The sequence below is a fragment of the Berghia stephanieae genome, chromosome 10 (assembly GCF_034508935.2).
Source record: "Berghia stephanieae isolate SIO BIC M18660-M18661 chromosome 10, UCSD_Bste_1.3, whole genome shotgun sequence".
In the NCBI taxonomy this organism is placed as follows: domain Eukaryota; kingdom Metazoa; phylum Mollusca; class Gastropoda; order Nudibranchia; family Aeolidiidae; genus Berghia; species Berghia stephanieae.
Window position 1 is genome coordinate 29,240,267 of NC_088369.1, and position 20,901 is coordinate 29,261,167.

Genomic DNA, 20,901 nt, shown 5'->3' on the forward strand with positions numbered 1-20,901 from the left:
ACCACACTTTTCTATTGACATGAGATCTATTATTTCAATTTTCTACTTTAACTTTCTCATTAGGTTTTTCATCTTCTTTAGTTTTATGGCATAAACGTAGGTCACTCAAGACATTTTTACGTGCCTGTGAAGGAATGGAGAAAATTGAAATTTGCACAAATTAAGATATAATTTAAATCAAGAATGCACACAAAGAATTTGGAATTTCTGATGAGTGGATGGAATGTTTACAATACAGTGGAACCTCCCATTTACGACACCTCCGAATAGCGACATCCTCCTGATAACGACATTGACCCGTGGTCCCGATTTTTTTCTAATTAAGATCAGTAAAAAAAACCTCCAAATAACGACGCACTCTTTGATAAAACCTCTGAATAACGACATCATTTTGGCGATTTTCGGCAGTTTTCGTAGATATCTGATTCTAAAAATACCGAGTATGAGTACTCAAAGTTTATAAAAACGATTACTGTTTGAACCAATAAGAACGCAGCTTTTGAGACCAAAGAGAACGCAGCTTATTTTGATGAATCTTGGCTGATATGCATTAATAAAAACCAAAGTATAAATGTAAGTGTAAGCAAGTAAACACAAAATCTTGGAAAATGTGATATTATGTTGTGATAGTAGTAGTAGTAGTAGTAGTAGTAGTAGTAGTAGTAGTAGTAGTAGTAGTAGTAGTAGTAGTAGTAGTAGTAATAGTAGTAGTAGTAGTATAGTAGTAGTAGTTGTAGTATCGTAGTAGTAGTAGTAGTGTTTTTGTGGGAGGAGGAGGAATTTTATCTAACTCGCAGCGTCCAAATTACCTGTTTTTGTTTGTTTTAAAGGGTTTTATAGGGCTTGTGACACATCTATGTCATAGAAGCGCCAGTAAAAAGGAAGAATATTGGATAGTAAAAACATTCTAGATTTACAATTGAAATGACATAAGAAAAAGTAAGACAAAGGGGAATGGTTTAAATAGGGAACAGATGTAGATTCCAGGAGCACACTATCAGTGTAATCAGTTCAGATCACCTAAAAGTCTCATCCAGACACACGCACAAGAACCCTCTAAGAGGAATACACTACAATGTTTTGTTTGTTTTGTCAATGTTAATAAAAACTGGTCCTGCAGGCCTTACCACGCCCACTTTGTCCGCCATCTTGGAAACCTCTAAATAACGACACCTCTGGATAACGACATAAAAACTCAGTCCCGTGGCATGTCGTTATCGGGAGGTTCCACTGTATTATTCTTGTGAGGAGAAAAAATGGAGAAAATTCAATTTAGAGCAGTGGCGAAGTTTCTTCTTCTCCAGGGAAAAACTCCAACAATTAATCATGAGCTGCAGTGTTCAGCAACACTCATTCTAAATATGATGCAGTAAAATAGTGGTTCAAACCAAATGTGTCCAGGACCATTGACAATATTCCTGGAGAAGGTAGTCCAGTGTCAGTCATAATTGTTGACAATTGTAAAGAAGTTATAAGAATGTATTAAATTACAGACGAGTTATACTGAAATCACGGTTATGTGTGGCTCGAGTTCTGGCTTATATCTTACATGAAGATTTGAACATGTTAAACGTGTCGGAGGGTTCCACATTTTCTAACCCAACAATAGAAAAAAAAAGGAGAAAACAGTGTAGTCATCAATTTATCACAATCTAAAAATTTTCAATGTTTTCCTGACAATGGATGAGACATGGGTCTGTCATTTTGACACTGAATCAAAATTTGTTCCATGCAGTGATAAACACCATCTTCTCCTTCAAAGCAGGGAAAAGTTCAAATGATGCACTCCTTGCTTTTGGGACAAAGATGGTGTGGTCATACTTGTTACTTATCACTGGTGACAACTATTCCAACTGGTTGATGAGATTGAAAGGAGCATTTAAATAAAAATGCAAGGAAAACTGAGGAAAGGGTCCTTTTGTTTTATGAAAAAGTTGCCACAGCACACATCTGGTAAAAAGCAATATCCACAGATGAGAAATGTCGAGATTGATTTTTGTGATAGCCTCTTTATTCACCATACAACTTTTTTTAAATTCTCAAAATTGAAAATAATCCGGAAAGCCAGGTGATTTTGATGTGAAAATGAAATTGAAAGTTTTGTTCCAAGAATAAAATCAGTCATTCTATTCTTCTTTGCCTGATGGGAACAAAAAAGTTTTCTTGTGGCTGGCAATTATTGTGAGAATTATTGTCTCCACATATTGTAGCCTCATTTATTGAAGCTCAGGTTTAACAAACAAAAAGGATATTAAATGCTCTGGTATAATGTATGGATATTTTGTGAACTAATGTCATTTTGCAACTAATTTTAAACTTTAAAGTGTCTTGTTACAAAGGAGTCTGTGCGCTAAATAAAAGTTTATATTCTTTTCATTATTATTATATTTAGACAACTCCTTGCACATTTCAGGCAATCTTCATCAGGCTGCTATTTTCTGTTGGATTTTAAACCAATATCATCATCCCTGTTTGATTTACTCCTTGAAAGGGTTCTTTTCTCTTTAATACATGTCTCATCTCATCACCATGCTTCATTAAGTAAAAGACTTCCTCTGACAAAATCTCAGCAATGCTGTTTTTTTTTTCTTGTTTTTTTTTTTTTTTTTCTAAATCTTTATATATTTATATTTCCCCTCCACTTAGATTGTCACCAGCTGTGTTGAGACAAGCAACTTATGGGACTATCAAAATAGGAATCTATCACACCATGAAACGTGCCATTGTCAAAGATCCCAAAGGTTATTCTTCTTGTACAATTTACTAAACTGGTATTTCAGATTGTAATGGGGGTGAGATGGCCAAGTGGATAAGGCCAAACCCCAAAGTCGACATGTATGTAAGGCACAGTGCTAGACAAAGCATACCTTTTCAGATATTTATCTTACACTGGAACCTGCTCCGTAATTAGTCCTCTTGTTTTGTTTTTTTCTTGAGCAAGAAACGTAGCATCTATTGCTCACTTTGCATGGCTGCCTATGTTGTCTCGGGCTTTTTCTCTCAGAGAATTTATCTACTCTTTAATTTACAGATGACTTGCAAGATGGGGGCAGGGAGGCTTTGCTTTTATACTTATATATGACATCATGTTAATTCTTGTCAAAGAGCAGCAGTCGCGATGTGAATAGTCCATATTGCATCAATTTTACTGATCTCTTGAAGAACTACCACATGTACAGGTTTTGGGGGCCAAATTTAGATTTTTTCACCCGCCAGATTTGAATTTTTAAACAAAAAGGTTTAAAGGAAAAGTGATAAAAAATAATATATTTTTACTCAGAAATGAATCTATAACCAAATTGAACTACACTACATCAATTATAAAGCATTTTGAATTGATGATTCATATGTATAAGATTACAAATCTCACATTTTGGTTTAATACACACTGATGCCAAATTGATTTTAAAGTTAAAATGACCTAAAATGGGACATTTTTTTTCTTTGTTACAATATGCAACTAAATTGATTAAACATCACAACTTAACATAAGTTACCTCTTTGTTGCTATTAAATTCAATTTTTAGCATCAGAGTTATCTGGACCTAATGATAATATAATTTTGAGACAGCAGATCACAAAAATGGAAATGTAGACTAAATTCAACAATGCTGACCGAGTAAAATTTAACTAGAGTTGATAACATTTTGATTTTGTTCAAGTTTGGATTTTTTTTTCACAAACTGTACATATTTTTTTGGTTACCTGTGGCAGGCCTTCCCTTTGTGAACATTTAGCAGTCTTTAGTTATAACCGTTCGACAAATGGATGATGCCAAGTCTGCAAAGATAGATCATCATCAAGCCCTACTGCAACCTCCTCGTGGTGTCGAACGGTAACAGGTCAAGCTGGCCAACTGCAGAGGGCGACAAGAATAGGCAATGGCAAACCATTCTTGTAACTTTGCCGAGTTAACTGCATGAATAAGTCCAAAAAGTTAAACGGTGACAGCGTAAAGGGGAGCATGTTTTCACGGAAGACTGCTGCCTCGCTCGGTTGGGAGCGTGATGTTCGTCAGGTCACACCGAACCGTCAGCCAGTTACTAGGCGAAATAAATTTAACAAATGTGACAAAACCAAAATTGGGACATGGAATGTCAGGACCTGTGCCCCAAAAGGAAAACTAAACAACATTCTAAAAGAAATGAAACGGCTCCAAATAAATATTCTTGGCCTGGCAGAGATGAGATGGAAAGAGCAGGGAACCATGTCAAAACAAGAAAACAACACGACATATAAGATCATATGGAGTGGTGGAACCTCTTTCCAAAAAGGAGTAGGGATGATCTTAGACCAAAAATCAACCAAATTTTACAAAGGGCACGTAGCAATCTCAGACAGAGTTTTGCTGGTTAAGCTAAGAGGACCTGTAGTTGACACCAATATTATTCAAGTGTATGCACCAACAGAAGAGGCGACAGATGCAGATATGACAGAGTTTTACCATTCACTAGACAAAGCAAAACGAATGTGTAAATCACAAGAAGTCCTTATGGTAATGGGGGACCTAAATGCTAAGATTGGCAGAGGCAGAGATGGTGACATAATCGGACCACATGGACTCGGAGACAGAAATGAACGAGGAAACATCTGGGCAGATTGGTGTAGAACAAATAAATTAATGATTTCAAACACCTGGTTTCAACAACACCCAAGAAGAACCTGGACATGGCAATCACCAGGGGACAGAGCAAGGAACCAGATAGACTTTATAGCAGTATCATCAAGATTCAGAAATGGCATATTAAATTGCAAAACCTACCCAGGCGCCGATGTAGACAGTGACCATGTCCCAGTTGTTTGTACAGTAAGGATAAAGTTTAAAGCTATTCAGAGAACAGCTGGTAGAATAAAGAGGGATTACAGGTTATGCAAAGACAATGGCATACAAACAAAAATGAGAGAAGAATTTGAAAATGCACTCATGATACAAAGCCAAAGTGAACCTGATAACGAAAAATGTGAAAAACAATTTGATATATTCCAAAAGTGTGTCAAAGCAACTGCAGAAAAACATTTACCAATAGCTCAAATAAACAGCAAAAAGGAATGGATGACAAATGAAATTCTAAACCTATTTGAAGAAAGACGAAAATGCAACAGAGGGTCTGCAGAATACCAAACATTGAACAACCACATTAAATCCAAATGCATCGAGGCACACGAGAACTATCTAGACTGGAAATGCTGCGAAATCGAAAGAGAATACAAACCCAACCCCCAACAAGCTCACCAAAGAATAAAAGAACTATCAGGGAAAAGGAAAAGCAAAGCAGCAGGAAGTTGTATCCAAAACAAACAAGGGGAACTGCTATTTGAAGAACAACATATAGAAAGCCGATGGGTAGAATACATAGGCGAACTGTACAATGATCCAAATAACAAGATATGAAGTGAATAGAAAAGTGCCAGAAGACAATAGAGAATAAAAGTTTTTCGTGGCGGTGGTGGGGTTTGAACCTGCGACCTTATTGGTACGACAACTCCGCCTGGCAGGTGAGAGCGTGGCTCTACCGTGTGAGCTATCCACGAACACAAAAATATTCGTTTCAAACTCAAAGTCATTACTAGATCCCTCTCTCACCCACTTCTTGAGACCGCCGATTCGTTCGTACACCACCATCGCGAATAATTTTGACCAGCAGTTAAGCTTAATAGCCAATATTCTCAACACAAACATATAACATAGAAACGATTGAGACATTGAGTATGCTCCGGTGTATGGGGTGAATTTTTAATTCAGAAAAGTGAGTGGAGCAGGCACTTATGTTGGTAACAACAAGATATGAAGTGAATAGAAAAGTGCCAGAAGACAATAGAGAATAAAAATTTTTCGCGGCGGTGGTGGGGTTTGAACCTGCGACCTTATTGGTACGACAACTCCGCCTGGCAGGTGAGAGCGTGGCTCTACCGTGTGAGCTATCCACGAACACAAAAATATTCGTTTCAAACTCAAAGTCATTACTAGATCCCTCTCTCACCCACTTCTTGAGACCGCCGATTCGTTCGTACACCACCATCGCGAATAATTTTGACCAGCAGTTAAGCTTAATAGCCAATATTCTCAACACAAACATATAACATAGAAACGATTGAGACATTGAGTATGCTCCGGTGTATGGGGTGAATTTTTAATTCAGAAAAGTGAGTGGAGCAGGCACTTATGTTGGTAACAACAAGATATGAAGTGAATAGAAAAGTGCCAGAAGACAATAGAGAATAAAAATTTTTCGCGGCGGTGGTGGGGTTTGAACCTGCGACCTTATTGGTACGACAACTCCGCCTGGCAGGTGAGAGCGTGGCTCTACCGTGTGAGCTATCCACGAACACAAAAATATTCGTTTCAAACTCAAAGTCATTACTAGATCCCTCTCTCACCCACTTCTTGAGACCGCCGATTCGTTCGTACACCACCATCGCGAATAATTTTGACCAGCAGTTAAGCTTAATAGCCAATATTCTCAACACAAACATATAACATAGAAACGATTGAGACATTGAGTATGCTCCGGTGTATGGGGTGAATTTTTAATTCAGAAAAGTGAGTGGAGCAGGCACTTATGTTGGTAACAACAAGATATGAAGTGAATAGAAAAGTGCCAGAAGACAATAGAGAATAAAAATTTTTCGCGGCGGTGGTGGGGTTTGAACCTGCGACCTTATTGGTACGACAACTCCGCCTGGCAGGTGAGAGCGTGGCTCTACCGTGTGAGCTATCCACGAACACAAAAATATTCGTTTCAAACTCAAAGTCATTACTAGATCCCTCTCTCACCCACTTCTTGAGACCGCCGATTCGTTCGTACACCACCATCGCGAATAATTTTGACCAGCAGTTAAGCTTAATAGCCAATATTCTCAACACAAACATATAACATAGAAACGATTGAGACATTGAGTATGCTCCGGTGTATGGGGTGAATTTTTAATTCAGAAAAGTGAGTGGAGCAGGCACTTATGTTGGTAACAACAAGATATGAAGTGAATAGAAAAGTGCCAGAAGACAATAGAGAATAAAAATTTTTCGCGGCGGTGGTGGGGTTTGAACCTGCGACCTTATTGGTACGACAACTCCGCCTGGCAGGTGAGAGCGTGGCTCTACCGTGTGAGCTATCCACGAACACAAAAATATTCGTTTCAAACTCAAAGTCATTACTAGATCCCTCTCTCACCCACTTCTTGAGACCGCCGATTCGTTCGTACACCACCATCGCGAATAATTTTGACCAGCAGTTAAGCTTAATAGCCAATATTCTCAACACAAACATATAACATAGAAACGATTGAGACATTGAGTATGCTCCGGTGTATGGGGTGAATTTTTAATTCAGAAAAGTGAGTGGAGCAGGCACTTATGTTGGTAACAACAAGATATGAAGTGAATAGAAAAGTGCCAGAAGACAATAGAGAATGAAAATTTTTCGCGGCGGTGGTGGGGTTTGAACCTGCGACCTTATTGGTACGACAACTCCGCCTGGTCAAAATTATTCGCGATGGTGGTGTACGAACAAATCGGCGGTCTCAAGAAGTGGGTGAGAGAGGGATCTAGTAATGACTTTGAGTTTGAAACGAATATTTTTGTGTTCGTGGATAGCTCACACGGTAGAGCCACGCTCTCACCTGCCAGGCGGAGTTGTCGTACCAATAAGGTCGCAGGTTCAAACCCCACCACCGCCGCGAAAAATTTTTATTCTCTATTGTCTTCTGGCACTTTTCTATTCACTTCATATCTTGTTGTTACCAACATAAGTGCCTGCTCCACTCACTTTTCTGAATTAAAAATTCACCCCATACACCGGAGCATACTCAATGTCTCAATCGTTTCTATGTTATATGTTTGTGTTGAGAATATTGGCTATTAAGCTTAACTGCTGGTCAAAATTATTCGCGATGGTGGTGTACGAACGAATCGGCGGTCTCAAGAAGTGGGTGAGAGAGGGATCTAGTAATGACTTTGAGTTTGAAACGAATATTTTTGTGTTCGTGGATAGCTCACACGGTAGAGCCACGCTCTCACCTGCCAGGCGGAGTTGTCGTACCAATAAGGTCGCAGGTTCAAACCCCACCACCGCCGCGAAAAAATTTTTATTCTCTATTGTCTTCTGGCACTTTTCTATTCACTTCATATCTTGTTGTTACCAACATAAGTGCCTGCTCCACTCACTTTTCTGAATTAAAAATTCACCCCATACACCGGAGCATACTCAATGTCTCAATCGTTTCTATGTTATATGTTTGTGTTGAGAATATTGGCTATTAAGCTTAACTGCTGGTCAAAATTATTCGCGATGGTGGTGTACGAACGAATCGGCGGTCTCAAGAAGTGGGTGAGAGAGGGATCTAGTAATGACTTTGAGTTTGAAACGAATATTTTTGTGTTCGTGGATAGCTCACACGGTAGAGCCACGCTCTCACCTGCCAGGCGGAGTTGTCGTACCAATAAGGTCGCAGGTTCAAACCCCACCACCGCCGCGAAAAATTTTTATTCTCTATTGTCTTCTGGCACTTTTCTATTCACTTCATATCTTGTTGTTACCAACATAAGTGCCTGCTCCACTCACTTTTCTGAATTAAAAATTCACCCCATACACCGGGCATACTCAATGTCTCAATCGTTTCTATGTTATATGTTTGTGTTGAGAATATTGGCTATTAAGCTTAACTGCTGGTCAAAATTATTCGCGATGGTGGTGTACGAACGAATCGGCGGTCTCAAGAAGTGGGTGAGAGAGGGATCTAGTAATGACTTTGAGTTTGAAACGAATATTTTTGTGTTCGTGGATAGCTCACACGGTAGAGCCACGCTCTCACCTGCCAGGCGGAGTTGTCGTACCAATAAGGTCGCAGGTTCAAACCCCACCACCGCCGCGAAAAATTTTTATTCTCTATTGTCTTCTGGCACTTTTCTATTCACTTCATATCTTGTTGTTACCAACATAAGTGCCTGCTCCACTCACTTTTCTGAATTAAATGATCCAAATAGAAATGAACCACCACTGAAATTCAAAGAACCATTAAGCGGACCAAACATCACCAAAAGTGAAATTGAACATGCCATGGAACGAATGAGGGATGGTAAAGCAACAGGCCCTGATGAAATATCTGTAGAGGTATTAAAAAGCCTAGGAGATCTAGCAATTGATGAACTTCACATATTATTCAACAATATATACAATACTGGGAAAATTCCAGAAGATCTCTGTAACTCTATTTTCATAGCAATACCAAAGAAAGCAGGTGCAGTCAGATGCGAAAATTTTAGAACTATAAGTTTAATAAGCCACATCAACAAAATACTGTTGCGTATAATTATCAACAGGCTAAGGAATAAGATTAACCCCGAAATCGCAGAAGAACAATATGGATTCCAACCTGACAGAGGGACAAGGAACGCAATATACCTCCTCCGTGTTTTAAGTGAAAGAGCTATACAGGTTCAGACCCCACTATACCTCTGTTTTGCGACTACAAAAAAGCTTTTGATAGAGTACGCCACGAAGAAATACTAAAACAACTGCACTCCATTGGCGCTGATGAGAAAGACCTCAGACTCATGCAAACATTATACTACACATAGCTGGCATCTATCAAAATCGGAAACTCTGCAGGAAATTCCATTCCTATTAAGAAAGGAGTCCGTCAAGGGTGTGTTGCCTCACCAGATCTGTTTAATCTATACCAAGAAACAATCATGAGGGGCATAAATAATATGGAGGGAATAAAAGTGGGAGGTCACAACATAAATAATATAAGATACGCAGACGATACGGTACTCATTGCAACATCAGAAATCCAACTTCAAAAGATTGTTGACAAAGTGGTAGTAGATAGTGAAGCCAAGGGAATGGAAGTGAATATCACCAAAACGGAATGCATGGTAATACAGAAAAACCCCGAAAACAACAACACCTGCAATATAACGATTCACGGCGAGCAACTTACCAACGTAGAAAGTTTTAAATACCTAGGTTCAATAGTGACAACAGATGGAAGATGTAACCGAGACATACGAGCAAGAATAACTCAAGCCAAACAGGCCTTCATGGACCTGGGAAACATTTTGAAAAACAAACAGATGTCGTTAGGGATTAGATTCCGAGTCTTGAAGTGCTACGTGTGGCCAATCTTGTTATACGGATGTGAAAGCTGGACTACAAATGCAGAAACACAAAAGAACATTGAAGCTTTTGAAATGTGGTGCTTGAGAAGGATGCAGAGAATATCGTATACTGCACACAAAACGAACGAAGAAGTGCTAAAACAAACATACCAACAAAGGAAACTAATGCCCTTAATAGTGGATCGACAACTATCCTTTTTCGGACACATAGTAAGGAAAGATAAGAATGAATACCTGGCAAGTTGTGGAAAAATACCTGGTAAACGCGCCCGGGGGAGACAAAGAAAAACACTCATAGACCAACTGAAGGGCTTCACCAACCTAACAATCCAAGAGCTGTTTGAAAAAGCAAGAGACAGGGAGGAATGGAGAGAGATAATTCATGCAGTATCCGACGCCTGGACCAGGCATGGAACCTAGAAGAGAGAGTTATAACCAGATAAGTCCACTGGCTACTGTCTGGGTGGTGTTCCTGACCTCCCAAATTGGGCAGGGAGGTACATAGTGTGTCTTCTATCCCCTTATATCGGTTATCCAACATGCTTTCTGTCTTTGTCTTAGAATGAGATTACTTGGTTTTGTCCTGGTCCTGGCTAGGAGGGAAACAGTCAAATGCATAGTTATTGTTTTGGGAGATGATATGTTTTCCCCTTGTACATCGTCTCTCTGTTATGTATTATTATATTTGTTATTTTGAATGTAAGCATTTGAGTGTATTACTCTTTGTTGGATTGTGTGCTGGATGAGACTTATCGTGATCTCAAAACTAAGTGCATTGGTGGTATGCTCTTGGAATTTACATCTAATCACAATTTGTTCCCATTTCCACTTTGTCTTAATTTCTCTTGGGTGCTTTAATTGTAATTCTAGAAGTTTTTACTATCCCAATTTCGTCCTTTTTACTGGTGCTGATAAAACCTTAATGTGTTGCAACCGCCATAAGACCCTTAAAAACATAAACTGACAACTGTAATTACACATTTGCGATTTTAAAAAATTTACTCCAAACCATAATTATTGCTCATATGCAGTTTTTAGCACTGTTCTGTAACTCAACAGATACCACAAATATGTACGTACAGTTGTAAGCTATTTCACTGACTACCATTCTATTTTTGTTTTTCTAATTTTCTGCTGTCCCAATTGGGACTTGCATGTAACTTTTCAATTGATGTCATGAAAAAATACATGATGATGTGTTTATTAGATCTTTATTGACCTTAATTCTGACAATTTTTCAATTAGTTACACATTGTCTGACATTACATGTTAATGCAAGATATAGAAATAGGATTCATATCATAATTTTATTGAAATTTTATAGGGATACAATGGAATAAAAGTGCATTATTTTGTGTTCTTCCAGACGAGACTCTATTCTACAATGTTCTATGTGGTATAGTGGCAGGCATTGTATCTAGTTCTATAGCCAACCCAACAGATGTGCTCAAGGTTTGTTTTATTACTATCCATATCATCATCAACTCTTTCGTATCCATTTGACAACAAATGGCCAATATCAACTGTTGTCATTATTTTTTATGTTTAAAACCTAATAATGATATTCAGGTGGTGTGGTGATGGGGAGGGGGGAGGGGGGGGGGGGGGGTTGAACTTGATGTTGATCATTGAATCTATGACCAAATAGATGAAACTTGATTTTATATGGTTTGGGGAAAAGAATAATATGCAATTAATGAAACTGCAAAGAAGTTATATTCCATGTTTCTAATTTTATTAGTATAACTTCATTTCTGTCACTATGATCATTGACAGATCAGAACTGTTCTGCTGAATGTGCTTAAATTGAAATATAGCCACCAAAAATGATGACACGTTTTATTTTTGAGATGACTGCTAATAGAACGTTCATCTGACGAGAGCTTTAACGCTGAAGGCGATCATGCAAAACAAGACATACAGAAACTTTATCCATATCTTATTGGTACTCTGACTTGTTTTCAGATGTTCTTCCTGTTAAACATGATTAGAAATAATGTCAACAAGCAGAAGTAAACAGGCTTACCCCTTATTTTATAATCAAGGCTAAGTTTAAAAGTTCTAATAACATCAAGCATGTCGGATATTACTTGCATATTTCAGATAAAATGTTTTTCATGTGACACAAGAAACTTTTTTTGGGTGATGGAAGTCTAACATTTTCCCATTTCAAATTTAAATGTCTAGTTTAAATTTCTATTGAAATGATCAGGTGTTTGCTGCTTTATTTATTTATTAATGATTTACCCATCATTTAAACATTTAAAAATCGAGGTATCTGATATTGGCTCTATTAATGGGTGCAAGATTCCTGGCTTTTAGAAATGGATTTTACTTTGAACCGGCCTCTAGATCATCCCATCGTAATATTGTTCTGAGGCAGTAGATCACATTTCAAAATAAGTTTCAGGCTTTTTGAATTCGTTGGGAATGGATTTCAGACTTTTTTGGTCTAACTCATTTGCATCCATTCTCAACCCTTCACTTTTGACACATTTTAAGTGCATTTCTTAAAGTAGGATGTTTTGTTTTATCCATTTATAAAGGCAGTCTATCAAAAACCCACCTTTTGAGAATCGCCCATATTGACAGAAATCAAAGACAGACATATTCAACTAAACCATTGATGTAGAAAGTCCATATTGTGAGTGTTTGCACGTTCAAAATAGCCAAACCCTTGGATGTCAATGCGAAAGAGAAACATCCATTATTTCGTTTTTGAAAGTGTTGTCAAATATAATCAGGGTTTCCACTCAACCTGAAAAACTGAGAAAAACCGGGAATTTAGATTGTGTTTTTCAAGGCCTTGAAAATCGGGAAAAACGTGTTTGATTTGTCTAAAAGCTTGAAAAATAAAACGTGAAATTTATTTTTAGAGAAAAAATACCAGGAGGGCCATAAGTGATAAAAAGATCACATCAATTTTGTTGGAGTCCTCAGCAAAGTTCAGCTTGACAAAAATCTGATGTCAGCAAAGAAGAAAAGTAAAAACCTTGAAGAGGTGATGAAAGAAGAGGAACTTCTTCTTTTTCTTCTTCTTCTTCGTTCCTCTGATGGACATCTATGGCTGCAGTCCGATATCTGCTATGAAGTCTGTGGTCCGCTTTAGGTCCTCAGCCTCACCATAGAGCTTTGTGTTGAGTGTTGTAGGGGTGACCCAGTGGTTCGAACGTTGCACGTTGTATAATGGGCAATCCATAAGCACATGTAAAGTGGTTTCATGGTCGGTACCACATGGGCAATAAGGGGTTGTTCCAATACCTAGCTTTGTAAACATATGTCCTCTTAGTCTATTGTGTCCTGTTCGGAGGCGGAATAGAGTGACTTGGCTACTTCGCTGAATGGCATGGATTGGATCCTGCTTGTTGTGTTCCAGGTGTGTGTCATTCCTTTCTTTGTCTATTTTTAGCTTTATTATTTTCTTTTGCTGATGGTAAGTGATTGACGACTTCGGTTGTTCCTTTTGGGCTCCTTCTTTGGCCAGTTGATCGGCAATTTCATTTCCATATATACCTACATGACTTGGAATCCTCTGCAGCACAATTTTTCCTGCTTTATCAGATAAGCCCTCAAGGGCCTCCACAGTGTGTGCGGCTTCAGAGTCCTGGTAATTTTCAATAGACCGGAGAGCATCATCAGAGTCTGTCAAGTAAACCACATTTTTCCCGTATATTCTGTGATCTCTGGATAGTTCTTTTGTTGCATTGAGGATGGCTTTTTCTTCAGTTTTAGTACTTGTGCACATTGAACCCACTGATACAGATATTTTTGTTTCTGTTTTATCTGTCCAGTGTATGAGTGCACCAGCATCTCCATTCATGAGGGGGCCGGAAACTGAGCCATCTGTATAAACTCTTATCCAGTTGGTCATTGGGTATTTTTTATCGATCATCTTTAGGGTTTGAGCATTGTCATTATTGCTTCGAATGTTTTTCTTGTTGATGGTTATGGATTTTTGTTTCTTTTTCCACGGTGGTGGTTTGAGATTTGGGACATTGATTTGGGCAATATCTTCCTTTGGTGTCACTTTATATTTGCTCTCTAGTTTTTGTCCCAAGGCGATGAAGTTTTCCCTTTTGAGTCGATTCTCTTTCTTTTCCATTGTACTTGGATGCAGTGGTTGGGATTCCATGAATTTTATCTTTGAGAATTGTGTCATTATTTTTAAATTTCGTTGTTCTTTGAGAGGTTTTATTCCTGTGTGGGTTTCCATCTTGTGAATTGGTGTTGTTTTCATTGCTCCAGTGATCACGCGTAGGCATTGGTTTTGGACTTTTTCAACCTTTTAAAATTGAGCCTGTGAGCACGTTCCCCATGCCGATATGGCATAGTCTATTGCAGGTCTTACATATCCAAGATATGTCTTCTTCAGGACGTTTGAGTTTGCTCCCCATTGCGTTCCAGCAAGTTTTCGGAGAAGCTGCATTCTCTTGTACCCTTTCTGTTGACTTTCATCTATTTGATGTTTCCAAGTGAGTCGAGGGTCAAATTTCACTCCTAGATACTTAGGCATAAGGTCTTCTCTCAGAATCTTTCCATCCAAAGTTAATCGCATAGATTGCTTTTTGGTTGATAAGCTGAATGTTGTGTATGTGGTTTTATCAGCATTTACTCTCATACCCCAGTCTTTTGTCCATTTGCTCAAAGCATCAAGAGTCATCTGTATCCTGGCCTTTGCAGTACCAATATTTCTTTCAGTGCATATCAGTGCAAGGTCATCTGCATACATGGCTGCTTTTACTCCTCTGCATTTGGTTTCGCAGATGTCATTGATAAAAACGACAAAGAGGGTTGGTGAGAGAACCCCGCCTTGAGGAACAAGATGATATTCAAGAATTGAAAAAGAGAAGAAAGCTCCTGTGCGAATGTTGCATTAAAAAAAACAAAATTAAAAAGAACATGAAGAGGCATCTGAGGCAGCAGAAAAGTTACTGGACTTCACTCTCCTTGAAGCAAATATGCTGAGGAAAAGTTTAAAAAAGGCAAAGAATATCAAGTGTGACGTCCAAAAGAAATCTTTTCTGCAATTCCTTGAGTGATTGACATACAGATAGTTCTGGGTGGATTTTGTTTTGTTTTTGTACATAGTGTTTTAGTGTTGTTAAATATATTTTTCTGTGAAACTTAAAATTTTGAATCATTAAGTGTGTGGAGTGGTTGGCAATGGACAATGACTTGGATAGGCATTAGGGAATATGAGGACTCAATTTAACTCCCAGACTATACCTTGGACTTTATCGGTAAGCTTTACTGATTTAAGCTATGCAGTACACAACCTTGAAAACCATGAAAATAGCCTTGGAAAACATGGAAAAAACCTAGAATTTTTTAAAAGAATAGCTGTGGGAACCCTGTATAATTCAGTTTTAGCTGTCTTTTTTAAAGAATCCATACTGCATGTAAACAAAAGTGATTTTGGGACCCACTACTAGTCTTGGTTTACCTGACTTTGAATGTAGATTACTATATCATCCTTAGGTACGCATGCAGATCAACAGAAAAGAGACTTCAAAAATGGGCATGTGGAAATCCTTTGCCGACATATACAGGCTTGAAGGTGTTCATGGATTGTGGAGAGTGAGTGTCTTGTATATATTTATATATACAAAACTTGCATATTTGTATTATAGCAAGTGGAACTAAATGACATATTGCCATATTTATGGACAATAAAGATCTATAATAATAATAATAATAAGAAGAAGAAGAAGAATAACGATAATTTAATAATAATGATAATAATAATAATCATCATCATCATCATTATTGTTATTGTTATTATTGTTATTATTATTATATTATTATTATTATTATTATTATTATTATTATTATTATTATTATTATTATTATTATTATTATTATTATTATTATTATTATTGTTGTTGTTGTTGTTGTTGTTATTATTATTGTTATTGTTTGTTTGTTTTTTCTTAAAGAAAAAAATAGATTTTAAATTTGTTGCCTGTGGAGAATTTGTTTTTCGTTGTTTTTTTTTATCATCCTCATGGTAAGACACTGGTTTATCATAAAATGCTAGATCTGAATTATGTTGCACCTCATTTTACTATTCAACCTGGATATTTCAACTAAAAGTTTCGATTGGTCAATGTCTCCTCTGCAATATTTTTTCTTCTTTTTTTTTTGTTTTTTTTTTTTGTTTGTTTTTTTCTTTTCACTAAATTCCTATTCGTTTTGGTAATGTAACCCAAATAGCCCGAGAATTATTGAGACATTGTGTCAAAATAGGATAATTTGGAGTAATATTATAAATACTTAGGGGAAAAAAAAAACATAATATGGCATATGAATAATGATTATATGAGTATAATGTTAAGGACAATGTATTGTTTTTTTTCTCTAAAACTCGACCCTCAAGCCCCTCAAGGAATTTGAACCTGTACCATCTAAATTGCTAGTCTTAATGCTTTTAAAATAAAAGCAAAAAAACTTGAGTATTTATATAGCGCAATATCCACTAAACGTACTCAAAGCGCTTTACAAGAGGTCCCTAGCAAACAGCAAGACTTAACATGTAGGAATGGACGTGACACTTGTTAGGCTATAATAAATTTATTTTCAAACAGATCAGTCAGGTACTTATTTTACACCTGAGTATGGTAAGAGAATGTGAGTAAAGAGTTTTTTCACACGACTCAAACCCTGGACCTTCCAGTTCAAAGGCATACCACGAGACCATGTAGCCTAACCACTGGGCTACTTGCCTCATACCAATTTTTTACCATACCATTCCCAATATGTACTCAGCTTTTGAATGACATATTCTTTCTTTTTATTTCATGGTTTTAAATGTTGGTTACAAGTGCTCCATATTTATTTGTGTTTTATTATCAAAGCTCTGTGGTTTTACTGGGTGGGGTTCCTGACCTCCCATAGTGGGCAGGGGGGTACATACTGTGTCTTCTATCCCCTTATATCTGTTATCCAACATGCTTTCTGTCTTTGTCTTGGAATGAGATTACTTGGTTTTGTCCTGGCCCTGGCCGGAGTCCTAGCTGGGAGGGAAACAGTCAAATGCATAGTTATTGTTTTGTGAGATAATATTTTTTTCCTTGTAAATCATCTCTCTGTTATGTATTATTATATTTGTTATTTTGAATGTATAATGTAAGCATTTAAGTATATTCCTCTTCGTTGGATTTTGTGCTTGTGTCCGGATGAGACTTATAGGTGATCTCAAACTAAGTACATTGGTGGTATGCTCTTGGAATCTACATCTGATCCCTATTTGTTCTCAGTTCCCCTATGTCTTACTTTTTCTTGGGTGCTTTAATTGTAATTCTATTACTTTTTACCATCCCATTTTCTTCCTTTTTACTGGCACTGATATGACCTAAATGGTGTTGCAAGCGCTGTAAAACCCTTAAAAACACAAAACTTTCACTTTGCCCAAATAGGGAATGAGATTAGCGGAAGAGTAGTGTCCCTTGATTGGACGTCACCGGCGGAAAAGTTATTAGAGAGAGAACGTCAGGTTGGTTGTGCGCATACGTCTCTCGTCCTCGCTTCCGGTGAAAGCGGCATGAGACACTTCACCTAAAGCGAGGACGAGAGAGACGCATGCGCAAAACCATTTTGACGTTCTCTCTGTAAGGTAATGTCCAATCAAGGGTTGCTAATCTCATTCCCTATAGCCAAAACCACATCTTGGAATTATTTTGGCAATATTTTCTAAATAATCACTTAAAAAATAAATATTACACAACAGATTTCTTCTTGTCTTGCATTTTTTTAGTTTAATGTTGGACGATCTTTTTTTTTTCTAAATCTTAAAATTGGTCGGAAAATATATTTGTTGATCTCTTGATTTTCTGTCAGACTGTTTAAAACAAACAGAAAGAAAAAAGAAAATAGATTTGAATTATTAAGGTTGGAAAAGAATACTTTAATTAAAGGTAATGATTGTCTTGTATTTATTTGACAGGGTGTTGGTCCAACAGCTCAAAGAGCAGCAGTTGTATGTGGTGTGGAACTCCCTGTTTATGATGTCATCAAGAAAAAGATTCTACATTCAGGATATCTAGGCGATACCAAAGAAACTCATTTTATGTGAGTGCAAGTTACATAAAATATAATTCAAGACTTGATTTGATAATGATTTCATTCATAATATTTAGTATCAGTCTAGCTTTCAATTTTCAAAAGCGAGAGTAATAATACAGCCCAGAAATAAAAGCTTTGACCCAACCTTCTCCTTTCTCTTATGCTTTAAAAAAGTGATATGGAAGAGCATATCTTGGACTTGTATTTGTAATAGCTGTAGTATTGTATTAATTTGTAGGCGATGGATATGATAATTGATTCGATCACCTCGCATAATGAAAGATTACAATTTCACTCACATGTATGCCATTCATTATCATTAAAAGATGAACTTCTCAAAATTTATATTGAGCCAGACAAAACAAAGAGAGTTGGAATAAAATGAAATTGTAGGCAGGCCTTCCTTGGGTGTGGATTACACTCTCCTGTTTTCCATGTAGATATGATATATATTATACCAATGTCTTAAGCCTCTGGTAGAATTCTCCTTTTTTTTGAAGGTTGGAAATATTATGTCACTGTCACATAATCTTTTGATGGTTTTCATCTCCCATTCAAGCCTTCAGTATCATCATTATCATCATCATCTTGTCGGAAAATTACTGGTTGTTTCTATTGTGTGTGTGATTTTCAGATCAAGTTTTATAGCTGGTTTTGCTGGTGCTGTGGCGTGCAATCCTATTGATGTTTGTAAAGTAAGAACTCCAATGTTATTATAAAATAAGAAAAGAATTGTCCAAACAAATTTAAATAAAACCATTAAAAACAAATATTTGAACCAAACTTTGCTGACATGTGAAATACCCAACTATGACTTTAGTTTCAAAATTACAGTTAAATGTTGCAAATGGTACTTGAGTTATGATGTTTAACTTTTATCGTATGTTGGGGGGGGGGGGGTAACTTTGATAGCCCATGACATTATATAGTAAAATAAAGAACTATCCCTATTCGTATGTCAAGGATCATTTTGTTACCCCATGCAAATATAGTAAAAAGAAAAAAAAAAAACTATCCCTTTTCTTACATCAGGGTGGGGGGATTTTGATACCCCATGATGATCGTATATATATATATATATATATATATATATATATATATATATATATATATATGTATATATATAATATATATATATATATATATATATATATATATATATATATATATATATACAGTAGAATTACTTTAACCCGAAATTTTGGGGACCTTCTAAACCATTTCGGTTTAAAGACATTTTGGTTTAAAGTAAGTTCCCGTGTTGCAATGTTTTTCAAGGGTAGTAACTATTTAAGGAATTTGCTCATTTAATCGTATCATGGGTTTCCCCTTAAATGGAGTTGTTGAATAAATGCCGTCTTCGTAACCATTAATTTAAAAAAAAAAAAAAAATTTGTGTGTTTTAAAAATATTTTTGGGGGTTTTCGTTTTCAATTCAAAATTGTTGAAAGAGTTGAGTTCGGGATGCCGTGTAATTTACATATCTCCGTCTTGATCAACTTTTTTTTCATCGACTTCACATAGTATTTTGATTTTAAACTCAAACGTGTAAGCACAGTGCTTTCTTTTAGACAACTTTTAGTAAAATGCAAAGCTAAAATAAGATCGAAAGTTCTTGTGTGATAATTGATAATGAATGATGCGCAACTACTCAGAGGTGAAGTGAAATGGAAATGAAAAGGCGTGTCAATGCTAAGCTGTCTACTACACATCCCTCTTTTGTTGAAAAGCCATTAGGTTCAAAGGCCTAATTACATAGAACCCCCCCCCCCTCTCACACACATTTAAACAAAGTGGAAATGAAATGGCATTTCAATGGTAAGTTGTCTACCCCCCCCCCCCCCCCCCCCCCTTCCTTATCGTCGTGTTGAAATTCCAGTCAATTCCAAAGCATCAACACACGAGCGAAAACATCTCGCTTGCGTTATTCTACACCCCAACTCCCCCTCTTTCCTCATTTTTCGCCTGTCAGTCACCCGCTGTCTTCCTTTCCCAGTCTGTGCGATTGTGGTGTTGGCCAAGCCCAAGTGCAGTGATTGAAGGTATTGCCTCCACCCCACCCATCACCCTCATCTTATACTTACGCTCTGTTTAATATCGCCGGGCATTATTACGTGTGGCCTCCTTCCCAAATTTTTGAAGAAAAATATAGAGAGAAAAAGGGAAGGTGCTCTCAAGTTGTTTCGGTTTAAGGAAAGTCCTGCTTAGAAGTATTTCGGTTCATCGTAAGAATTAGTACAAAGATAATGAAGAAACTCGTACAATTGATTAAATTCTTTGCGGTTTAAGGTATTTTTCGGTTTAGCTTCTTTCGGTTTAAAGTAATTTTACTGTATATATATATATATATATATATATATATATATATATATATATATATATATATATATATATATATATATATATATATATATATAATCAGTATTTGTTCACAATCAAAACAATTATGTAATCAGACATTTGATAATTGCCGAGATTCCCATTTACTTCCCTGTGATGTGTGCATGTTGTTGCAAATAAGTTTTATGGGAATTATCAAGTTCAACTACTCAACGTCATCTATTGATGATAAGAAGTCCTTCAGAGCCATTGGGCCCATGGAGCTGGTGTTTATGCCGGTTTCTATAGCCTGAAACGGACAAAAACAATTGCTTGCTACCCTTTGGTCTGGACACTTGTCTGTTGCAAAGTACTTTACACCAGATCTAGCAGACCCAGCT

At 37.0% G+C, this 20,901-nt stretch overlaps 1 protein-coding gene across 4 annotated transcripts in view; it reads left to right on the plus strand.

The window, feature by feature from the left end:
* LOC144980945 (kidney mitochondrial carrier protein 1-like) overlaps positions 1–20,901 on the plus strand; it is a 52,433-nt gene that overhangs the window by 19,661 nt on the left and 11,871 nt on the right. For all 4 annotated transcript variants that reach the window (XM_078928930.1, XM_078928926.1, XM_078928929.1 and 1 more), the window contains 5 exons: positions 2,647–2,741; positions 11,487–11,572; positions 15,599–15,697; positions 18,063–18,187; positions 18,816–18,876. In XM_078928930.1, the coding sequence (XP_078785056.1) occupies positions 2,647–2,741; positions 11,487–11,572; positions 15,599–15,697; positions 18,063–18,187; positions 18,816–18,876 (466 nt within the window). The remainder of the gene's footprint in view (positions 1–2,646; positions 2,742–11,486; positions 11,573–15,598; positions 15,698–18,062; positions 18,188–18,815; positions 18,877–20,901) is intronic.